The 23,700-nt window shown below is 51.1% G+C and overlaps 2 protein-coding genes across 2 annotated transcripts; both read left to right on the top strand.

Moving 5' to 3' along the window:
* The first annotated feature begins 8,640 nt into the window (after positions 1-8,640).
* On the top strand, positions 8,641-9,561 carry LOC126029678 (olfactory receptor 7A10-like). Its single transcript, XM_049787990.1, has one exon. It carries the CDS (start codon positions 8,641-8,643, stop codon positions 9,559-9,561), a length of 921 nt encoding a protein of 306 aa, XP_049643947.1.
* Positions 9,562-16,294: 6,733 nt separating this feature from the next.
* Positions 16,295-21,525, top strand: NMRK2 (nicotinamide riboside kinase 2). The gene is made up of 9 exons (XM_049788314.1): positions 16,295-16,332; positions 16,526-16,686; positions 16,733-16,763; positions 18,919-19,009; positions 19,430-19,478; positions 20,006-20,165; positions 20,854-20,925; positions 21,142-21,248; positions 21,440-21,525. Exons 1-9 carry the CDS (start codon positions 16,295-16,297, stop codon positions 21,523-21,525), a joined length of 795 nt encoding a protein of 264 aa, XP_049644271.1.
* Positions 21,526-23,700: the final 2,175 nt, after the last annotated feature.

Raw genomic sequence — 23,700 nt, 5'->3', positions numbered from 1 at the left:
ATGACTCAAAATATTTAAAAAAAAAAAGTAACCCCTGAGCACTACTAGAACAATGAGAAAAATATTTAAACGGATAATTGAGGAGGATAAAGTTGAGAGACAACATGTGCTTTTCGCAAAGAGGTCCTGGGACTGATACCTGAAATCTCCTCATCTACAACATCACTGGAGAAGACCCTGAAATAAAAACACCCCAAAGAAGGCAAAAAAAAATGGAGAACTTAAAAATTTCTGCAGAGGGCCAGAGTGATAGCATAGCAGTAGGGTGTTTGTCTTCCATGCAGCCGACCCTGGATGGATCCGGCTTCGATCCCCGGCATCCCATATGGTTACTCATTTCTGCCAGGAGTGATTTCTGAGCACAGAGACAGGAGTAACCCCTGAGCACCACCGGGTATGGCCCAAAACAAACAAACAAACAAAAAAGAATAATTAAGGAGGCTAAAGTTGAGAGATGACACATGCTTTTTACAAGGAGGCCCTGGGATTGATCCCTGAAACCTCCCAGTCTACAACATCACCAGAGAAAACCCTGAAATAAAAACACCCCAAAGAAGACAAAAAAAAAAGAGAACTGAAAAATTTCTGCAGAGGGCCAGAGCAATAGCATAGCAGTAAGGCTTTTGCCTTGCAAGCAGCCACCCCAGAACTAAAGTCCAGACATCCCATATGGTCCCCTGTGCCTGTCAGGAGCGATTTCTGAGAGCAAAGTCAGGAATGACCCCAGAACACTACCAGGAGTGGCCCCCCAAAATTTAAAAAAATAAAGACCTAAGGAATATGATCAAAATGAGGGTTCTTTTTCTGTTTGCCTTTTAGTTTTTGGCAATACCCAGTGATGTTCAGCAGTTACCCACAGATCTGAACTCAGGAATCACTCCTGCAGGCTTGATGGACCATAAAAATGTTAGGGATTGAACCCAGAACAGCCACATGCAAGGCAAATGCCCCCCCCCACTATGCTATCGCTCAGCCCTAAGATGAGGGTTCTTAGCATGAGACATTTTTGAAAATTTGAGTTTTCAAATTTTCACCTTACAGATAAGGTTCTGTAAGATCAGAACTCTAGAAGATCACAGTGGTAGGGCATTTGCCTTTTACACAGCTGACCCAAGAAGGATGCAGGTTTGATCCCCGGTATCACATATGGTCCCCCGAACCAGGGGCGATTTCTGGGAGCAGAATCAGGAGGAATTCCTGATTATACCATTGGATATATCCTAAACACCAAAATATATTAAATAAATAAATAGAGGGCACAGCGGTAGGGTGTTTGCCTGGCATGCAGCCACAGACGGTGGTTTGAATCCCAGCATCCTATATGGGTCCACCGTGCCTGCCAGGAGCAATTTCTTTTTTTTTTTTTTTTTTTTTTTTTGGTTTTTGGGCCACACCCGGCGGTGCTCAGGGGTTACTCCTGGCTGTCTGCTCAGAAATAGCTCCTGGCAGGCACGGGGGACCATATGGGACACCGGGATTCAAACCAACCACCTTTGGTCCTGGATCGGCTGCTTGCAAGGCAAACGCCGCTGTGCTATCTCTCCGGGCCCCCAGGAGCGATTTCTAAGCAGAGAGCCAGGAGTAACCCCTGAGAGCTGCTGGGTGTGGCCCGAAAACCAAATAAATAAATAAATAATTTTAAAATCAGAGGAGGTGTTAAAGATATAGTTAGTGGGTCAGAGTAATAGCACAGCAGTAGGGCATTTGTCTTGCACATGGCCAACCCAGGACGGACCCGTTTGATCACTGGCATCCCATAGGGTCCTCACAGCCTGCCAGGAGCTATTTCTGAACACAGTTCTGGGAGTAACCCCGGAGTGCTGCCAGCTATGGCCCAAACACTGAGAGAGAGAGAGAGAGAGACAGAGACAGAGAGACAGAGAGACAGAGAGAGACAGAGAGAGACAGAGAGACAGAGACACAGAGAGAGACAGAGAGACAGAGACACAGAGAGACAGAGACAGAGAGAGAGAGTTCATCAGGGAGGACATTTGCCTTATATATGGCCAACCTGGGTTCTATCCCTGGTTCCACTTAGGGTTTCTCAAATATCACCAGGAATGAATCCTGAGCACAGAACCCAGGACCTGAGTATTGCTAAGGGTGACAGAAAAAAAAAAAAATCAGAGATGGGAGGCCAGAGTGGTAGCACAAGCTGTAAGGGGTCTGCTTTGCATATGCTAGCCCAGGAAGGACCTCAGTTAGATCCCCCAGAGTCCCATATGGTCCCCCAAGCCAGGAGCAATTTCTGAGTGCATAGCTAGAGTAACCCCTGAGCATCACCGGGTGTGGCCCGAAAACCAAAAATACAAAATCAGAGATAGAGGAAAACAAAAAGTGGGTAAGATGAAGAAAATGCTAAGATGGGGACAAAGCAATAGCACAGCAGTAGGGCACTTGGCCGATCTGAAACAGACATGGCCCCCTGATGCGGCCAGGAGTGATTTCTGAGTGCAGAACCAGGAGCACATCAGGTGTGGCCCCAAAACAAAAAATGATGAAAGAAAATTCTGAGATCATGGTGGAGGAAAGCGAACATGTGAGTCCCATATGGTCCCCCAGGCCAGGAACAATTTCTGAGCACATAGCCAGGAGTAACCCCTGAGCATCACCGGGTGTGGCCCAAAAACAGAAAAAAAGTGCTTGCACAAAATTCATACAGCATTATAAACTATAGTGTATGTCATTCTTAATAAAAGATAGTGAAAAATCAGGGTGCTAGAGAGAGAACACCAGGGTCAAGGCACTTGCCTTGCATACAGTCAACCTGGGCGGGATCTCCAGCCATTTATCAGGATTCACAGAGTTCCCACCAGGAGTGATCCATCAGCACAAAGCCTGGAGTAGCCCTGGAGCATCACTGGGTGGGGCTCAGGCTCCTCCCCATAAAAAATAGTTAAAACTTTCAACGATATTTTTGTTTGTTTGGGAGCCACAGCAAGCGATGTTCAGGGCTGACTCCTGGCCATGCTGGGGAGTTTGGGGGGGACTCCTATAGGATGCCTGGGACCGAGCCTGGGTCGGCCAAATTTGGATTGGCCACAAGGCAAGCGCCCTCCCCACTGTGCTATGGCTCCAGCCCTCCACAAATGTTTTGTGAACTTACTTTCTGTCAAAGTTAAACCTCTGGGGATGGCAGATTCATTAAGAAAAGTTTCCTTTCTGGCCCGTCCAGCGTCCACAGGGAAATCAAGGTTTTGAGTTTGGAGAGAGATGAAAGTGAGTCTTAAAAAGCAGACAAATATTTGCTGTAAATAGCTGCTTTGTTGAGAGACACTTGGCACTGGTCTTTGGTTGGCTTTCTACCACAGGTTCAAGGACCCAAACCCCCACTCTCTTTCTCTCCCTTGCTCTCTCTTTTCTCTCTTTCTCCTCTCTCTCCCCTCTCTCTTTTCTCTCTCTCTCTCTCCCTCTCTCTCTTTCTCTCTCCCACACACATACACACACACACACACACACACACACACACACACACACACACACACATAACCTTCCTCTCTCTTGATCACCAGCCAAGGTCAGAGCATTCAGGGAGACCCCGTCCCGGTGAGTCTGGGAAGTAGTCAAAAACCATCAGAATTTGGAGCTGGAGCAATAGCACAGCAGGGAGGGCATTTACCTTGCCAGGGACTGACCTGGGTTCGATCCTCAGCATCCCAGAGAGTCTCTCTCACAGAGTCTGCAAGGAGTGAGTCCTGAGCTCAGAGCCAGGAGTAACCCCTGAGAGCCACCGAGGGTGGCCAAAAAATTAAAAAAAAGCAAACAAAACAAAACAAAAAGTCAAATTTGTTTAATAAAATTGGTTGTTTGGTTGTTTGTCTGGCCACACCGGTGGTGCTCAGGGGCTACTCCTGGCTCTGCACTCAGAAATCACTCTGGGCAGGCTCGGGGGTCCATATTGGGTGCCAGGGATTAAATCTGGGTCTGTCCTGAGTCTGTGTCATGCAAGGCAAATGCCCTACCACTGTGCTATTGCTCCGGCCACTAAATAAAATAATTTAAAAGAAAACCTTAAGGGGGCCAGCGAGGTGGCGCTAGAGGTAAGGTGTCTGCTTGCAAGTGCTAGCCAAGGAAGGACTGCGGTTCAATCCCCCAGCGTCCCATATGGTCCCCCCAAGCCAGGGGCAATTTCTGAGCACTTAGCCAGGAGTAAACCCTGAGCATCAAACAGGTGTGGTCCGAAAAAAACAAAAAAGAAAAAAGAAAAAGAAAACCTTAGGGGCCAGAGTGGTGGCACAAGTGGTAAGGCATCTGCCTTGCTTGCACTAGCCGAGGACAAACCTCGGTTCGATCACTCAGCGTCTCCTATGATCCCCAAAGCCAGGAGTGATTTCTGAGCACATAGCCAGAAGTAACCCCTAAGCATCACTGGGTGTGGCCCAAAAATAAAAAAAAATGAAAGAAAGAAAGACAAGAAAAGAAAAGAAAACCTTAGAGGGGCTGGGCGGTGGCGCTGGAGGTAAGGTGCCTGCCTTACCTGCGCTAGCCTTGGAAGGACTGCGGTTCGATCCCCCGGTATCCCATATGGTCCCCCAAGCCAGAGCGACTTCTGAGCGCATAGCCAGGAGTAACCCCTGAGCATCACCGGGTGTGGCCCAAAAACCAAAAACCAAAAAAAAAAAAAAGAAAGAAAACCTTAGAATGATTCTGAAAGAATCCAGCTCCAGTTCTGTGAATACACATCCCTAATTCTAAGGTTTCTGATCAACGCACAATCTCTAGAACTTGTGATGGAAATGGCTCTGTGTGTGTGTGTGTGTGTGTGTGTGTGTGTGTGTGTGTGTGTGTGTGTGTGTGTGTGTGTGTGTGTTCTGGGTTGACTGGGTTTAGTTTGGTTTGGGGGGCCATTCCCTGGTAGTGCTCAGGAATGACTCCTGACTCTGTGCTCAGGAACCACTCGGAGATGCTTATGGGATGTCATGGAACGAACCCAGGTCAGCCGCATGCAAGGCAAGCACCCTCCTTACTGTGCTGTTGCTCCGGCTCCAAGACTGATTCACTTTATTTTGGGGTCAGGTTCGGGTCACACCCAGCAGCACTCAAGGGTTACTCCTGGCTCTGTGCTCAGAAATCACTCCTGGCAGGCTCGGAGGACCATATGAAATGCCAGGAATCGAATTGGGGTCCGTCCTAAATTGGCCATGTGCAAGGCAAATGCCTTAGCGCTGTGCTCTTGCTTCAGCCCCAAGACTGTTTCATTTCTAAGTGAGCAGCTTGGTTTGTGGGGCAGAGAATTCCCAGTGTGGCTCTCAGCTGTCCTCAGATCCTTATTGACTGTAAGTGAAGGGAGTGGAAAGGTGTTCAGAGGAACTGAAGCAGGAAACTGATGCTGGAGCAATAAGACAGCGGGGAGGGTGCTGACCTTGTAAGTGACTGACCCAGTGTTGACCCAGGGCATCCCATATGGTAAATCCCATATGAGTGAATCCTCAACTCAGAGCCAGGAGTCTGCCCTGCACCCCACCAAATGTGGTCCAAAAAATTTTAAATGAACAGAAAATTGATTTTTTTTTTTTTTTGGTTTTTGGGCCACACCCGGCGGTGCTCAGGGGTTACTCCTGGCTATCTGCTCAGAAATACCTCCTGGCAGGCACAGGGGACCATATGGGACATCGGGATTCAAACCAACCACCTTTGGTCCTGGATCGGCTGCTTGCAAGGCAAACACCACTGTGCTATCTCTCCGGGTCCCAGAAAATTGATTTTATAGCTTCCATGTAGATACTGAGGAGTTTTGCTTTGCAACTTTTTTTTTTTTTGCTGGTGATTTGTGTGTGTGTGTGTGTGTGTGTGTGTGTGTGTGTGTGTTTGTGTGTGTGGTGTGTGAGTGTGTGTGTGCCAAGGATGGGACCTGGGCCTCACAGAGGCAAGTAATACCTCTAGCCTTGAATCAGAATCTCGCATCTTCCTGACAAATTTGGGGGGAGTTGGGAAGGTTAGGACCACACCCAGCAGTATTCAGGGTTTACTCCTGACTCTGTGTTTAGGGATCATTGCTAGCAGGGCTCAAGGAATCATTTAAGATGTGAAGGATGGGGCCCGGAGAGATAGCACAGCGGCGTTTGCCTTACAAGCAGCTGATCCAGGACCAAAGGTGGTTGGTTCGAATCCCGGTGTCCCATATGGTCCCCTGTGCCTGCCAGGAGCTATTTCTGAGCAGACAGCCAGGAGTAACCCCTGAGCACCACCGGGTGTGGCCCCAAAAAAAAAAAAAAAAAAAAGATGTGAAGGATGGAACCTGGGTCAGCCACATGGAAGTGCCCTACCCACTGTACTATCCCTCTGGCCTTCTGGTGAATTTTTTTTATGGTTTTGGGGCTACACCATTGACACTCAGGGGTTACTCCTGGCTATGCACCCAGAAATTGCTCCTGGCTTGGGGGGACCATAAGGAATGCAGGGGATCAAACCTAGGTCAGCCCTGGGTCAGCCACATGGAAAGCAAATGCCCTACCACTGCACCATCACTCTGGCCCCCTCCTGGTGATTTTTTGGAGGGGCCACACCCATTTGATGCTCAGGGGTTACTCCTGGCTAAGTGCTCAGAAATCGCCCCTGGCTTGGGGGGACCATATGGGACGCCGGGAGATCAAACCGCGGTCCTTCCTTGGCTAGCGCTTGCAAGGCAAACACCTTACCTCTAGCGCCACCGCGCCGGCCCCCTAAGGTTGTTAGCATTGGATTTTATTGTATAATTTTCTTTGCACTGTTTATTTAGTGCCATATGGGGTTTTGGAGGGGTTTTTTGGGGGGTATTTAGAGGGCACACCGGGAAATGCTCAGGGCTGACTCCTGGCTGTGTACTCAGGAATCATTCCTGGCAGTGCTCAGGAACCCTATAGGATGCCAAGAATTAAACCCAGGTTTGTTGTGGGCAAGGCCAGTGTCCTCTCCGCCATCTTATCACTCCAGCCTCTGTATGTGTTTTTATTTATTTATTTATTTATTGTGGTTTTTGGGTCACACCCGGCAGTGCTCAGGGGTTATTCCTGGCTCCAGGCTCAGAAATTGGTCCTGGCAGGCACAGGGACCATATGGGACGCCGGGATTTGAACCGATGACCTCCTGCATGAAAGGCAAATGCCTTACCTCCATGCTATCTCTCCAGCCCATGTGGTTTTTTTTATTTTGTACTTTCTTTTTAGAGGGAAACTAGTTCCAGTAGAGTTCAAGAGTTACTTCTAGCTCTATGCTCAAAGGAATACTTGTGACAGTGCTCAGGAAACTCTGTGGGAAGCCAGGGATCAACCCCATGCCAGGCAGGTGCCTTAACCCCTGTCCTAGCTCTTCTGAATGTTTTTTCTTGGTTCCTTCTCCTGGATAAATTGACATCAATTTAGGGACCAGAGGGATAGAACAGTGGGTATGGTGTATGCCTTTTTGGGTTGTTTTTTGTTTTTTTGTTTTGTTTTGTTTTGGTTTTGGTTTTTGGGTCACACCCAGCAGCGCTCAGTGGTTACTCCTGGCTCTATGCTCAGAAATAGCTCCTGGCAGGCTCTGGGGACAATATGGGATGCCAGGATTTGAACCGTCATCCCTCTGCATGCAAGGCAAATGCCTTACCTCCATGCTATCTCTCTGGCCCCTCCAACATGGGTTTTATCTCTGGCATCCCATAGGGTCCAGAACCAGGAGGAAGTCCTAAGCACCTCCAGAAGTAATTCCTGAGTGCAGAGCTAGGAATAAGCCTTGAACATGGCCGACTGTGGCCCCAAGTTAGGCTACAGAAGGGACCCCTATGACGATGAGAATTGGAAATGATCCTTCTGGACAAGAACTGAGTGCTGAAAGGAAATAAAGTGATATGCATGATACCCCTCAGTAACAATATTGTACAACAGAGTGTCTAAAAGGGAGGAAGAGGAGAGAGAGAGAGAGAGAGAGAGAGAGAGAGAGAGAGAGAGAGAGAGAGAGATCTGCCTTGCCCCAGAGGGGAGAGGGTGACAATCAAGAACAAGAATAACTTTTTATCTGTGGGGGGGGAAAACCTGTATGATAAAAACCTTGTAACCACAATGTTTAAATAAATTAATTAATTTTAAAAGTGTACGTCATGAGGCCTGAGAGATAGCATGGAGGTAAAGCGTTTGTCTTGCATGCAGAAAGTCGGTGGTTCAAACCCCGGCATCCCATATGGTCCCCTGAGCCTACCAGGAGCATAGAGCCAGGAGTAACCCCTGAGCGCTGCTGGGTGTGATCCAAAAAAAAAAAATGGTGCACATTATGGGATGGAGGCAATAGCACGGAGGGGAGGGATTTTTGCCTTGCACAAGGCCAACCCAGGTTCAATCCAGCATCCCCTAAGGCAGGGGTCTCAAACTCGCGGCTCTCCGTACAACATTTTGTGGCCCGAGGCCGGCCTTCAAATATCGCAGTATTTGCGATTATTCGCTTACTTTTTGTGTGTGTGAAATCCCTTATGCGACCCTGCCTCACCCGACTTTGCCTCCTGCGGCCCCCAGGTAAATTGAGTGTGAGACCCCTGCGCCTAAGGTCAGGAGTGATTCCTGAGTGTAGAGCCAGGAGGAACCCAGAACACCACAGGGCACTGTGGCCCTAAAACCAAAATAAGGTAAAAAATAATAATAATAAAAAAATGCACAGGAGTTTTGCTTCTGTTGCAGCCGTTTCCTGGACTCCATGGCCCCAGAAAACCACAGCCAGACGTCTCAGTTTCTCCTCCTGGGATTCTCCGAAGACGCCGTTTTCCAGCCCCTCACCTTCTGGTGCTTCCTGGCCATGTATCTGGTGACATTTTGGGGCAACCTGCTCATCGTCCTGGCCATCCTCAGCGACCCCCACCTGCATACACCCATGTACTTCTTCCTCTCCCAGCTGTCCTTCAGCGACTTGTGTTTTGTCTCCACCACCATCCCCAAGATGCTACTGAATATTCAGACGCACAGCAAGATAATAAGCTACGCGGGCTGCCTCAGCCAGATGTTCTTCTTCATGGTCTTCGGGGGCCTCGACAACTTCCTGCTGACCGCCATGGCCTACGACCGCTTCGTGGCCATCTGCCACCCATTGCACTACACGGTCATCATGAACCCCAAGTTCTGTGGGCTTTTGCTGCTGGCTTCATGGGTGCTGAGTGTCTTGGATGCTTTGGTCCACAGTCTTTTGGTTCTGAGATTGTCCTTCTGCCCCCCCTCGGAGATCCCTCACTTCTTCTGCGAGCTCAATCAGCTGCTCCAGAGGGCCTGCTCAGACACCTCCCTCAACGAGATTGTGGTCTACCTGGCGGCCGGCCTGTTGGGGGTCATTCCCCTCACCGGCATCCTCTTCTCCTACAGCAAGATCGTGTCCTCCGTGCTGCGAATCTCTTCGGCGGGTGGCAAGTCCAAGGCCTTCTCCACCTGTGGCTCGCACCTCTCTGTGGTCTCCCTATTCTATGGTACGGGGTTGGGGGTCTACCTGAGTTCAGAGGCCACCCAGAATCCCAGGGACACAGCTGTGGCCTCGGTCATGTACACGGTGGTCACCCCCATGCTGAACCCCTTCATCTACAGTCTCAGAAACAAGGACATAAAGCAAGCCTTGAGAAAACTCTTCCGCTGAAAAATAATAATAAAACCAGTCTAGAGGGAGGTTAGAGTGGTATATAGAGCACAGTGGGGAAGGAGCTTTGCTTTGCAGGAGCCCCAACATCCTCCAGGGTCCCCCTGAGCTCAGAGCAAGGAGTAATACCCGAGAGTTGCCAAGTGTGGCCCAAAAACCAAACAAAATGAAACAGTCCTGGGGTGGTGACAGGTTGTAGCTAAAATGACTGTGACCAGCATGGACCCAAGGCCCCAAGTGTCCCAACTGACGTGCCTCTTTCTGTCTCACTTTGGGCTCCTCTGGATAATTTCTCAGGAGAAGCTTTATTGCAGCTTCATATTTGGGGAGTTTGTTTTGGGGGGGGGGGCATAGGAGAACTCCAAAAGTAATTTCCAGCAAACTGAGAGGATGGTTCTATGCAAGGACTTAAGGATGTGATGTCAGGGAGGACTGAGGTCACCCAACCAGGTATGGGGGCCCTATGGGGCTGCACCCAGTAATGCTTGGGAGACCACATGGCACCAAGGATAACCCTAACCATTTGGTTATCTCCCAGTGCCTTAAATTTTTTAATTTATTTATTTTGGTTCAGGGGCCACACCTAGCAGTGTTCAAGGCATTCTCCTACCTGCTATGCTCTCTCTTAGGACCCATATGATTTTGGTTTCTTTGGGTTTCTAATTGTTTCTTTACTTTTTGTTTGATTGTTTGGTTGGTTGGTTTTGGTTTTGGTTTTTGGATCACACCCAACAGCTCTCCTGGCTCTGCACTCAGAAATCGATTCTAGCAAGCTTGGGGGACCATATGGGATGCCAGGATTTGAACTGGGGTCCACTCTGTGTTGGCCACGTGCAAGGTAAATGCCTTACCGCTGTGCTATCACTCCAGTCCCTAATTTTTCTTTCTTTTTTTTTTTTAGGGGGGGGGGTTGTTTTTGTTGATGATGATGTTTTGGCCACACCCAGCAGTGCTCAGGGATTATTCCTGGCTCTGCACTCAGAAATCATTCCTGGCAGGTTTGAGGGAAACATATGGGATGCAGGGAATTGAACCCGGGTCTGTCTGGGTCAGCAGCGTACAAAGTAAATGTCCTATCACTGTGCTAATGCTTTGGCCCCTCTAAATTACTTTTTGATCTTGGGACCACACCCAGCTGTATTCAGAGGTTACTCCTGGCTCTGCATCCAGGAATTATTCCTGGTGGGGCTCATAGGTGCTGGGGATCAAACCTGGGTTAGCCACGTGCAAAGCAAGCACCCTCTCCACTGTATTATCTCTCCAATTCTGTTTTCATTTGTTTTCTTTTGAGGCCACATCTGGCAGTGCACAGAGCTGACTCCTGGTGTGGCTTGAGGTACCCTATGGGGTGCCGGAAAACAAACCCAACCCATGACAAGCTTCCTCCCCACTGTGCTATCATTCTTGCCCCTATGTTCTTTTTTTTTTTTGTTTTGTTTTGTTTGTTTTTTGTTTTTTGTTTTAAGGCCACACCCATTTGACGCTCAGGGGTTACTCCTGGTTATGCGCTCAGAAATCGCTCCTGGCTTGGGGAGACCATATGGGACACCAGGGGATCAAACCGCGGTCCGTCCTACGCTAGCGTTTGCAAGGCAGACACCTTACCTCTAGCGCCACCTTCCTGGCCCCTGTTCTTTTTTTTTTTTTTTTTTGGTAAATGGAATATTATAGTGAATGGTTTTTCTTTTGGGGGGAGGAGGGGGTTCTTACTTTTTGGTTTGTTTGGGGGTTCACAGCTAATACTCAGTGGCCACTCCTGGTAGGGCTCAGGGAACCCTACATAGTGCCAGGGATCAAACTGGCATTGACTACATTGCAAAGCAAGCACTTCACCCCTTGGGCCCCCCATCTCCAGCCTCTTATTCCTCATTATGGAAGTAACCTGGGTGACATGAGAATGCCAATGTGCATATGTAATAGAGGTTCAGTGTTTCCACCCCCGACTCACCTCCAAAGTGCCAACATCCTGCCCGTACAGTCCTCAGACCCCCGGCACACCCCTGCCATGTCCTCAATGACCTCAGATCTCTGTTCCTGTCTAAGTGCATGCAGAAGGTCACCCAGTATTTGTTTTTCTCCTGATACCCCAGAGTCAGCCTGCTGCACAAAAAAAAAAAAGATGTCATTTTTTTCTTGGGGTGCAAATGCTTTCCCTCATTCAGCAGGTCATCATTTTATGATGAGAAGAAAGAGATAAAGAAAGAAAATAGGAACAAGGGGCTGGAGAGACAGTTCAGCCGTGAAGGCACTTGCCTTGCAAGCAGCTGACCTGGGTTCCAACCTGACATGGCTTGGGGTCCATGGAGCACCACCAGGAGTGATCTGGAGCACCATCAGGTGTGGCCAAAACAAAATAAAAGGAAAAATGCATTCAAAAGAGAATGCTGTGGAAAGCCAGAGAATTAAGGCGCTTGGTTGGCAAGTGACTGAATTTCACAGATTCAATCTCCAGCACTTCTGACTGCCTCCAGGAGTAATTTCTAAGTGTAGAAACAGAAGGAAGCCCTGAGCATTGCTGGGTCTGGCCAAGAGAGTGGGCGGAGGTGGGGAAAATGTGGGCCTCTTCAGAGGAGAGAGAGCCTGGGAGGGTGCCGATGAAAATGGGGTGTTGGAGAAACACAGAATCTTGTTGGTTTCCAAACACAATGTTTTATTTCTCTTTTTCAACTGATTTTAAGTTTTCTTACCTGAGGTCTTTTCTCCATGGGGTCCTCTGAAGGGTTCCTCTCGCCATTGGAAAATGATGCCAAAGACAGAGAAGGGGGCATCTTTGATTCAGCCTTGTTCTTCCCATGAACCTTGCAGGATTCTAGACACATTTGTGTGCCTTCAAAGACCCAGGATGGAGCAGATAACAAATGAACTTCACTCGGGTCTCTGGTGGTGATTTTGTTTCTCTGTGCTGCATTGACTCTGTTTACTGGACCATGGAAAGAGGCTTTGGGGGGTCCACAGAGACAGCTCAAAGGGCTGGAGCACAGATCTGGGGTCCATCCTTTTCGCTACTTATGGTCCCCCAAGCACCACCAGGTGTCACTTCTGAGCACAGAGCTAGGTACAACCCATTGAGCATACCAGGGATCACTCCTGAGCACTGAGCCAGGAATAGCCCTCTGAGCACAGAACTGCCAGTATATAGCCTCTGGGCACCACCAAGGGGGCCACTCCCAAGCACAGAGCCATGAGTAGCCCCTGAGCACCACCAAGGGGGCGTTACAGAACACAGTGGCCAGCATGTAGTCTCTGAGCACCACCAGGTGTTGCCAAAACCCACTCCCATCCCACCCCAGAAAGAAATCCAAAATCCAAGTAGCATTTCTGGACTCGGGAGAGTCAGCACAAAGAACAGGAAGAGTTCATGCTCTGTACCCAGGGTTCGATTCCCAGCACCAACCTGGAATAAAGCCTGGGCTCTGGCCCTTGGATCCCAGCCAGATCCCTCACTTTCTTCTGCTTTGTTTTAGGGCCACGCCTGGCCGCGCTCATCCAGTCATCCTGGTTCTGCACTCAGGAATCCCTCCTCGCAGTCCTGGGGGTGCTGGGGATCGAACCCAGGCCAGCTGCATGCACAGCATACGTCCTCCCCGCTGTGCTGACTCCCTCGCCTGGGGCCTGTCCATCGTCACTTTCTAAGCTGCCTGATCTGGTGTGCTATTTGGGGACAGGCTGATGGCCAGCACAGCTGACCCAGAAGGCGCCCCTGGGTCGCCTCTATCTAGACTCCTCCTGTACCCCGTGGCTGGGAACACGTGACCCACAGGAGGCTCCCAAGAAATTCTTGTCCTAGAAATTGGGCTAGAGGTCAAGTCCAGGGTCAGGGCTTTCCTGCCCCTGGAGCCTCAGGGGGTGCTGGGTCTAGCCAGAAGTGGAGGAAGCAAGAGATAAAAAATTTTTTTTCTACAGTCAGGTCCAAGAGGACAGCGAGGAAAGGGGATTCGTTGGTGTTGTGGAAAGTTTGGGTTTTAGTGTTTTTTTGAGGGGTCATACCCAGTGGTGCTCAGGGGTTACTCCTGGCTGTGCTCAGAAATCACTCCTGAGGGGCCGGGCGGTGGCGCTGGAGGTAAGGTGCCTGCCTTACCTGCGCTAGCCTAGGAGACGGACCGCGGTTCGATCCCCCGGCGTCCCATATGGTCCCCCAAGCCAGGAGCGACTTCTGAGCGCATAGCCAGGAGTAACCCCTGAGCGTTACCGGGTGTGGCCCAAAAACCAAAAAAAAAAAAAAAAAAGAAAAAAAGAAATCACTCCTGAAAGGCTTGGAGGACCCAATGGGATGCCAGGGATGCATGTCAGCCACATGCAAGGTAAATTCCCTACCTGCTGTGCTATCACTCCAGCCAGCCCCATTTTGGGTCGTTTTATATTTCAGTGTTTTGGGTATGAGGGAGTTGGGCCGCATCTGGTAATGCTCAGGAGTTACTCCTGGCAGTGCTCAGGGGACACTATGGGATGCCGGAGATCGAACCTGGATCAGCGCCATGCAAGTCAAATACCCTCCCCTCTGTCCGATTGCTCCTGTCCCAGGTTGTGGAGGGTTTATTCTTGGTTTTTTTATGGTTTTTTTTTAATTTGGGGGCTGCACCAGCGCTGTTCCGTGGCTACTTCCTGCCAGGTACTTGGTGGGGTCCCTCCCAAGGCTGCTGGGGATCAAGCTTTCCTGTGCAAAGCAGGAACACCGAGCTGAGCCATCAACCACCTGACAACTGGACATTTGGGACATGCAAATAGAATGAGGGGGGTGAGGGTAGGAGGTGACTCAAGTGGTTAAGCACAGGGCAAGCACATGAGAAGCCTTGGACTTAATCCCCAGCACCACATCTATTGGGCACGTGCACTGTAGCCAGCTGGGGCCCCTATAAAAATAACTGCGGGGGGGGGGGGGAGTGATAGTACAGTGAGAAGGGCATTGGCCTTGCATGCAGCTGACCCAGGTTCCATCCTCCGCATCCCATGAGGTCCCCTGAGCTCCTCCTCCAGAGGTGATTCCTGAGACAGAGCCAGAAGTCAATCCTAAGCACCACTGGGTGTGTACCCCCAAACCAAATGAATACATAAATGATCATGAAATAAACCTGCATGCTAGACAGCACGCACTCCTCCTATCTTTGTATGACCAGCAACCCAAATCTGCATTCTTTTTTTGGTTTGTTTGTTTTGTTTTTGTTTTGGGGGGTCACACCCAGCAGTGCTCAAGGGTTCCTCCTGGCTCTGGGCTCAGAAATCACTCCTGGCAGGCTCGGGGGACCATATGGGATGCTGGGATTCGAACCACCGTCCTTCTACATAAAAGGCAAATGCCCTACCTCCATGATATCTCTCCAGCCCCCGAATCTGCATTCTCTCTAGGATGGAAAGTGGGGTTTCATGAAACCCAAATATTTCATGAGTGATAGATACAAGGGAGAGGACCCACCAACATCCCACTCCCCAGTTCTTTTTTTTTTGGGGGGGGGGGTTGGGTCACACCCAGCAGTGCTCAGGGGTTACTCCTGGCTCTAGGGCTCAGAAATAACCTCTGGTAGGCACAGGGGACCATATGGGATGCCGGAATTCGAACTACAGTCCTTCTGCATGAAAGGCAAAGGCTTTACCTCCATGCTATCTCTCCAGCCCTTCACTCCCCAGTTCTATCAAAAAATTTGGAACCTCTTCCTGCTTCCTCATCCCCAGCTTTTGACCCCTTCGCTTCGAGACACAAAACTAGCAGGACAGAGGCCAGAGAGATGATACAGTGGGTAGGGCATCTGTCAGGCATGGTACTAATCCAGTTTCTTTCTTTTTTCTTTCTTTCATTCTTTTTTTTTTTTTTTTTTTTTTTTTGGTTTTTGGACCACACCCGGTGACACACAGGGGTTACTCTTGGCTATGCTCTCAGAAATTGCTCCTGGCTTGGTGGACCATATGGGACACCAGGGGATCGAACTATGTTTCGTCCTAGGCTAGCACGCTCAAGGCAAATGTCTTACAGCTTGTGCCACTGCTCTGGCCCCTCTTTTTATTTGTTTTATTTTCTTAAATACCTTTTGTTTTTGTTTTTGTTTTTGTTTTTGGGCCATATCCAGCAGTGGTCAGGGGTTACTCCTGGCTCTGCACTCAAAAGTCACTCTTGGCAGGCTCAGGGGACCATATGGGATGCCGAGAATCGAACTGGATCCGTCCCAGGTCAGCCTCTTGCACGGCAAACGCCCTGCTACTTTGCTATAGCTCCAGCCCCCACCCCTTTATGTTTTGGTGATCTAGTTTCAATCCCCAATATCCCATATTCCCCCTGAGTCTGCCAGAAGTAATTACTGAACATAGAGACAAGAGTAACCTCTGAGTACCACTGGGGTGTGGTGTGGCCCAAAACATACAGGATAGGGGCCAGAGAGATAGTACAGTGGGTAGGGCATCTGCCTTACAGGCAGCTGATCCAAGTTCAATCTTCAGCTTCCATAGGACCTTCTGAGCACCATCAGAAGAGATCTCTGAGTGCAGAGCCCAGATAACCCCTGAGCAAAACCAGATATGGCAAAAAAATAAAAAATAAAAAGTTAGGACTGAGGATACCCGCCATCTGTTTTGAGGATGAGGGAGACCCAGGAACCCTAAGAGTCTCACATTGAGACTCTGGACCTGAGCCTGGGTTACCCTAACCATACTGGGACACACACCAGCAGGGGTGCTGGGGCACTGAGTTGGGGGGTGCCAACTCTACCCACACCAGAGTGAATGTCAGGGTCAGGCCAGGGGACAAATGGTATTTTTAGCCTGGAGGGACGTGCGCGCAGATCTGTGGGGCTGGGAGGAGGGAGGGGACAGCTGAGGTGACATCCATCCACACACACACACCCCATACACACACACACCCCACAACCGGCCCGTGACTAATTTAGGCCAAAGGCGACAACGCGGATCTATTTCCATCCGGTGGGGACAGGTGTGACTGCCCCCTTCACCCCCCCTCAAGGGTTGAGCTTGCCCATAGGCCCAGGGCCGCCTCCCCCACGCAGTCCTCAAGACTGTGCGTGGCTATAAAGGCGCCAGAGGCTTTTGTCAATGAAGCCCGGACCAGCGGCAAAGGAGTGCACTGCAGGGCGGGCACTGGGGCGCAGCGTGGGGCACAGCGGGGAGTCCTGTGCGAGCTGCGTGAGTGCCAACGCGGGCCCTGCCAACCTGCCTGTCCATCCTGCAGACATGAAGAAATACATCGTAGGCATTGGCGGGTGAGTGGAGGGGCATGGGGGGGGGCTTGAAAGGAAGAGAAGGCGATGTCCGTGGTTTAGGCCACTGGACTTGGGGATGGGGGAAAAGGGAGCCCTGGTAGAGCATTCAAGCTGACACAGTGAATTCATTGGGGTGTATTTTATTTTCTAAGTGGAAATCAGTTGTCCTCTGGCTGGGTCATCTTGAGGGATTGGGGTACTACACCCCCATCCCTGCAAACTGATGATGGGGCAGGTTGGAGTTGGGGTGAGGAGCGTATGCACCATGGCCCGCACATAGATTGAGGGCGGGTTCCGAATAACCTCCTAGTCGTGTGCCTTTGACTTTACTATGTGATGACCTCAGAAGTCAGATTCTTAGGCACTCAGTCAGTTTAAGTAGGGGAGACTGCATGGTATTAACCCCACACACCCTGATTTGTGACTCTTTTTACAACTCTTGAAATTCCTATTCTTTTTTTTTTGTTTGTTTGTTTGTTTTGTTTTGTTTTTTGTTTTTGGGCCACACCCGGCGATGCTCAGGGGTTACTCCTGGCTGTCTGCTCAGAAATAGCTCCTGGCAGGCACGGGGACCATATGGGACACTGGGATTCGAACCAACCACCTTTGGTCCTGGATCGGCTGCTTGCAAGGCAAATGCCGCTGTGCTATTTCTCCAGGCCCGAAATTCCTATTCTATCTACTGATGGTCCCCCCCCACTTTACAGCAAAGGGCAGATGGAAAGGGAGACCCAACCCTGTTCTGGGGCTGCCTCTGAGTACAGAGGTATCATTCATGAGACCCCAAGTCTTCCCAGGGCATTAGCAGCCCCCTCACCCCATGATGATGAATGAAGCTATGTTCCCCATTGCCTTTTTGTCTTATTTTGGGGAGTTGATTTGGGGGCCACCCTTGGCGGTGCTCGGGGGTTACTCCTGGCAGTGCTCCTGGAACTGTGTGGGGTGTCAGAAATCTAAAGGGTATCGGCTGTGATCATCACTTTTTGGGGGGAAGGAACCAGACCAACACCTGGCGATGTTCAGGGTTTAGTTACTCCTGACTCTGCACTCAGGGATTATTTCTGGCAGGACTTGGGGACCCAATGGGATGCCGGGGGATCAAACCAAGGCCAATTGCCTACAAGGCTAGCACCCTACCTGCTGTGCTATCTATCCCTCAGGCCCTTGTTCATCTCTTTTTTTTTGTTTGTTTGTTTTGTTTTATTTGTTTTTGGGCCACACCCAGCGGTGCTCAGGGGTTACTCCTGGCTGTCTGCTCAGAAATAGCTCCTGGCAGGCACGGGGGACCATATGGGACACCGGGATTCAAACCAACCACCTTTGGTCCTGGATCGGCTGCTTGCAAGGCAAACGCCGCTGTGCTATCTCTCCAGGCCCCCTTGTTCATCTCTTAAGGACACTCATTCATTGTCGCTCTGTGCCTTGTAACTAACTGCCCGCTTTGACAGTATTTTTTGTCTCACCCACTTCGGGGGGGGATTTGTGTTCCTTTGTGTCCTCTGTGCCAAAGCTCACTTCCTGCAGTGCTCAGGAAACAGTGGTGGGGATGGCATGGGGGACCCCACCTGCAGACCTTCTCTTAGCCCTTTAGGCTCTCGCTCTCTCTCCAGCCCTATAATTCAGTGTTTTTTTGTATTGGAGCGTGATTCCAGGAGTGAGAGGTGCAAGAAATGCATGAGGGGAGAGGCCCCCAGAAGGGCTGGAGAGATGGGGGGGGGGGCACTTGCCTAGCACACACTGACCCAGGTTCAATCCCCAGCATTCCAGTTGGTCCCCTGAGCACCACCAGAAATGACCCCTGAGTGCAGAGCCAGGAGTAACCCCTGAGCATCAACTGGGTCAGAGAGAGAGAAAAAGAGACAAACAGACAAACAGAGCTAGAGACACAGAGAGAAAGAGAGACTAGAGCGATAGCACAGTGAGGAGTGTGTTTGCCTTGCACACAGCCAATCTGGGTTCCATTCCTGGCATCCCATAGAGTCCCCCCCAAATCTACCAAGAGTAATTTCTGAACACAGAACTAGGATTAATCCCTGAGCACTGCCAGGTGTGCCCCCCAAATAAAGAGAGGCTCATAGATCCAGGCTAGCACCCCTGGGAGAGGGGAAGGAGGGGTCCCTGGCAGTAGCTTCTAGAACCTTCTTTCTCCTCACAGTATGACCAATGGTGGCAAAACCACCCTGACCAACAACCTGCTGAAGTCTTTGCCCAACTGCTGTGTGATCCACCAAGATGATTTTTTTAAGGTGCTGCCCCTTCTCTGGGGACACGGGGGAGGGAAGTGGCACCCCGAGTAGGGGACTGGCACCACCCAGCCTGCCATGACTGTCCAGTGGCCCAGTGCCCGTCCTCCTGAGCTCCAGGCTCTCCCTGGGAACACCCAGGGTCAGGAAGAATAAGAAAGAGCCTACGGACCCCCATGCACCCCCACTTTTCATCTGCAGGATGGGCCCCAGAGCTGGCCTCAAGGTTTTGTGGAGTGTCCCTCGGGCATAGATTTTAATAAAGTCCCTCTCCTCCTGGGGCCAAGTTGTCACTGATGTGGGGGCAAGAGGGGGTCCATGCCAGTTTAGAGTATGGCCTCCCCAAGCACCGGGATGGGGCAGGCACCCTGGGGAGGGGGCTTGAGGAGACTCAATTCTGACCCCTCTGTTCCTTTCTTCCAGCCCCAAGACCAAATCCCTGTGGGAGAAGATGGCTTCAAACAGTGGGATGGTAAGGACCACAGTTCAGGGTGAGGCCACGCCCCTAAGAACTGGCCACACCCTCTACAACAGTATGGCCACGCCCCAGCATCCCACCCACGTCCCTTAAGCATAAACCACGCCCCCTGGCAACCCTTCCAATCCCTTGACATGGCCACAGGCCGCTAAGGCCTGGCCACACCCTCTACTGTCTGGCCACGCCCCCAGAATCCTAGCCACACCCCCAAATCCATGAACACGCCCTGGTAGTCCTTTTATGCCTTTGACATCACCACACCCCTGGCAGCCTGGCCACACCCCCAATAGTTTAGCCCTGCCCTCACTGGTATGGCCATGCCCCTGGCAGTCCTTATTCTACACTTTGACATAGCCATGTCCTTGGTAGTATGGCCACGCCCCTAAAGGTCTGGCCACGCCCCTGACTACCCAGGTCATGCCCTCCTTTGAAGACAAGGTCACCCCCTCATTGTCAACCCTAGGCCATGCCCATGACATGATGCCCTTTGCCCACCCCAACCTCACCTCTCCCTTTCCCAGTGTTGGAGTCCCTGGACATGGAAGCGATGCTGAGCACAGTGCAAGCCTGGCTGAACAACCCCCGCAAATTCGCCCGTGCCCACGGGGTCAGCGTGCCACCCCCCAACACCTCGGACACCCACATCCTCATTTTGGAGGGTTTTCTTCTCTACAGCTACAAGTGAGCCCTCAAGGGTCTAGCCCAAACACTCGGGAACCCTCTTGGAAGGGTTGGGACTGCTCTGCCTCTCCTCTTGGATGGGCCCAAGGAATCCAGCAGGGGGATAGATGGTTGTCAGTGAGGTGGAGGGAAGAGGTTCAGGTGCAGAGGGTAGTCTGGACTGAGCTGAGTACATGTCAGAGGTTTGGGGTACAAGTCCAGGCTTATCAGGAAAACAGTATTCCTGCAGAAACCTTGCCGCAACCACAGTAGGACCAGAGAGGTGGTCATGTGGGCACGTTTGCATTGCACTGACCGACCTGGGTTCAATCCCAGCACCCCCACGAGTGTCCCCAAACCCTATCAGAACTGCCCCTCCAGGTGTGGTCCAAACATAAAACAAATAAGCCTAAATAGATTAATAAAAAGTGTTCTCAGCACGTGCACAGCACCTCTCCCCCATCTTGCTGTGCGTCCTTGAGTCAGAAATATCACCTCTCTGGGCCCAGGAAAGTGGGAAGAGGTGGGATGATCGTGGAGGGATAATGGATTCTCTCTGGCTCTGGCCCCTAAACCAACCCACACCCTTCCCCAGCCTGCATCCCCCTGCCCCCAGGAAAGTCCCTGAAAGTGGAAGTCTTGGGGGGCTGCTGGGACTATGGGCTTGAACCTGAGGTCCTGAGTATCACCCCATCCTACCTCTGTCTAGGCCCATAGTGGACTTGTACAGCCGACGCTATTTCCTCACTGTGCCTTATGAGGAGTGCAAAAGGAGGAGAAGGTGAGAGACAAGGAGAGAGCTGATGAGGGGGGTGGTGTGGATCCCCCCAAATCCCCTGTGAGACCAGAAAACCCAGTGACAATGCCCATAGGACACAGACTGGCCAGAAACCCAAAGCCCCAGGGGTCCCCTGACTTCCTCAGTTACCCTCCCACCGGCCCCCAGATCCTATAGAGGGCCTGACCCTCAAAGGTGTCCATCTGTCGCCCTCCCCAGTTCTCGAAGCTACACAGTGCCCGACCCCCCAGGCCTCTTCGATGGCCACGTGTGGCCCATGTACCAGAGGTACAAACAGAAGATGGAGGCAGATGGCGTGGAAGTGGGTAAGTGGAGGCAGCGGAGTGTGTGCCCGGCCCATGCCCCTCCTGGACACACAACTGCAGTTGCTCTGGCTTCCAGCCCACATGGGGCCCCAATCCGTACCCTTCAACCCTGGGGGGGGTACCCATTCTGCTGAGCCAGCAGCTTCCTTGGAACTTGGTGGCCCCCCTGACTGTGACCTTTGTCCTTGCAGAGTATCTGGATGGCACCAAACCCCGGGAGGAATTGCTACGACAAGTCCTCGAAGACATTCAGAACTCGCTCCTCAACTGCTCCTAGCCATGGGGCTGGAGGCGTGGCTGGGACTGAATGTTGTGATTGGACCTGAGTGTGACATGTGGGTGTGGTTTTGTGTTCAGGGCGTGTCTATAGCCAAGGGGTGTGGCTGATTTTGAGCACTGTGGTTGGACCTAAGTGTGGGTGGTGGGCGTGGCTTGGAACCCGGGGCGTGGCTCTGTACAAGGGACCGCCCCTGCCTTGGGACCTATGTGCCAGCCACAGGAGAGATCAGGGGTGCCCCCTTGGTAAAGTCAAGTCCCAGCTGGACACTGTGTGACCGTTTCTGCTCAGCTCAGCCTTTGTACAACCTTAATGGCTTCCAAATAAAAAAATCTGTGTTTTTTTTTAACTTTTGGGGTTCAGCCTGTTGTGTCTTGAGGTACGGATTCTCCCTGGTTCTTTGGGTAAGTTCTGGGTACTGACAAATGCCATCTGGGTACTGACACATTCCTAGCTGTGGGGCCTGGAGGATTCTTGAAGCCTCAGTTTTTCCAGAGGGAACTTTCCTGCCAGCCCAAAGCAGGGATGAGGGTGTCAGCCTAGCCTAAAGTTGTGGCTGGTACTTGGAAGGTCCCCCCAACCTTACCACTTGCACCCTGATCCCCCCGCTGCTCTGTGATGGCAGCCGAAGGAGAGATGTTGAGAATCTGGCAAAACCAGAGTGTGAGTAAAAAAAAAATGTACTTTTTATCCAGGTATTCCACCTGGAGAACTTCAGGGAAGCTCAAGAAATACTGAACCCCAGGGGCCCGCAGAGATAGCACAGCGGCGTTTGCCTTGCAAGCAGCCGATCCAGGACCAAAGGTGGTTGGTTCAAATCCCGGTGTCCCATATGGTCCCCCGTGCCTGCCAGGAGCTATTTCTGAGCAGACAGCCAGGAGTGACCCCTGAGCACCGCTGGGTGTGGCCCAAAAACAAAAAAAAAAATAAAACTGAATCCCAACCCCCTTAGAGTCATGTCCCATGGTCAGCAAAGAGTGAAAAGGGGTTGAGAACAGAGGACAGTGTGGATGGCACTGCTAGCCTTATATGCCAACCCTAGAACCCTAGTTGGATCCCCAGAACCCCGCCAGGAGAGATCTCTGAGCTCTGCCTGGCGAGGCTAATAAAAGGGGGGGGGGGGCAGAGATAGCATGGAGGTAAGTTGTTTGCCTTGCATGCAGAAGGTCAGTGGTTTGAATCCCAACATCCCATATGGTCCCCTGTGCCTGCCAGGAGCTATTTCTGAGCGTAGAGCCAGGAGGAACTCCTGAGTGCTGCTGGGTGTGACTCAAAAAAAAAAAAAAATTAAAAAAAGGCAGGGCAGGAGTGAGTGAAGAAGGCAGAAGGATGAAAGAAAGGACAGGAGAGCCAACCTAAACTTGGAATGATTCAGGGGTCACTGGAACACACAGGGACCCCAAGGTGCTGTATTTGCAGACATCAGAGGGCTGAGGGGATGTAAATAGTGGAGGTCAAGCACTGTCCCTCATTCCCCACACCCTGCCCCAGCACCATCCTTTCTTTTTTTTTTTTTTGGTTTTTGGGCCACACCCGGTGGTGCTCAGGGGTTACTCCTGGCTGTCTGCTCAGAAATAGCTCCTGGCAGGCACGGGGAACCATATGGGACATCGGGATTCGAACCAACCACCTTTGGTCCTGGATCGGCTGCTTGCAAGGCAAACACCGCTGTGCTATCTCTCCGGGCCCAAGCAGCACCGTCCTTTCACCTCTGTCACTGGCACCTCAATCTTCCTACCACAGGGTCCATGGGACCAACTCTCTGTGGCCTGAGTTCTCCCATTCTCCGAATCCTGAAAAGCCAAGAACCTGGATACCAGCCCTTCCCCATTAGGGTGCCCCACTAATCCAAAAACTTTCCTCAAGGACTGAGTTCAAAGATAAATTTGGGGAAGCCGGAGAGATGGCGCAGTGGTGGGGCATTTGCCTTGTGTGCAGGGGATGGTGGTTCAAATCCCAGCATCCCATGTGCTCCCCTGGGCTTGCCAGGAGCGATTTCTGAGCGTGGAGCCAGGAATGGCCCCTGGGCGCTGCCGGGTGTGACCCGAGAACCAAAAATAAAATAAAATAAATAAAAAGATGAATTTGGGGGTCCAGAATGATAGCACAGTGGTAGGGCTTTTGCCTTGCACGCAGCCAACCTGGGATGGACCCGGGTTCCATCCCCAGCATCCC

The sequence above is a fragment of the Suncus etruscus genome, chromosome 15 (assembly GCF_024139225.1).
Source record: "Suncus etruscus isolate mSunEtr1 chromosome 15, mSunEtr1.pri.cur, whole genome shotgun sequence".
In the NCBI taxonomy this organism is placed as follows: domain Eukaryota; kingdom Metazoa; phylum Chordata; class Mammalia; order Eulipotyphla; family Soricidae; genus Suncus; species Suncus etruscus.
This window is presented reverse-complemented; position numbering and strand designations above follow the sequence as displayed.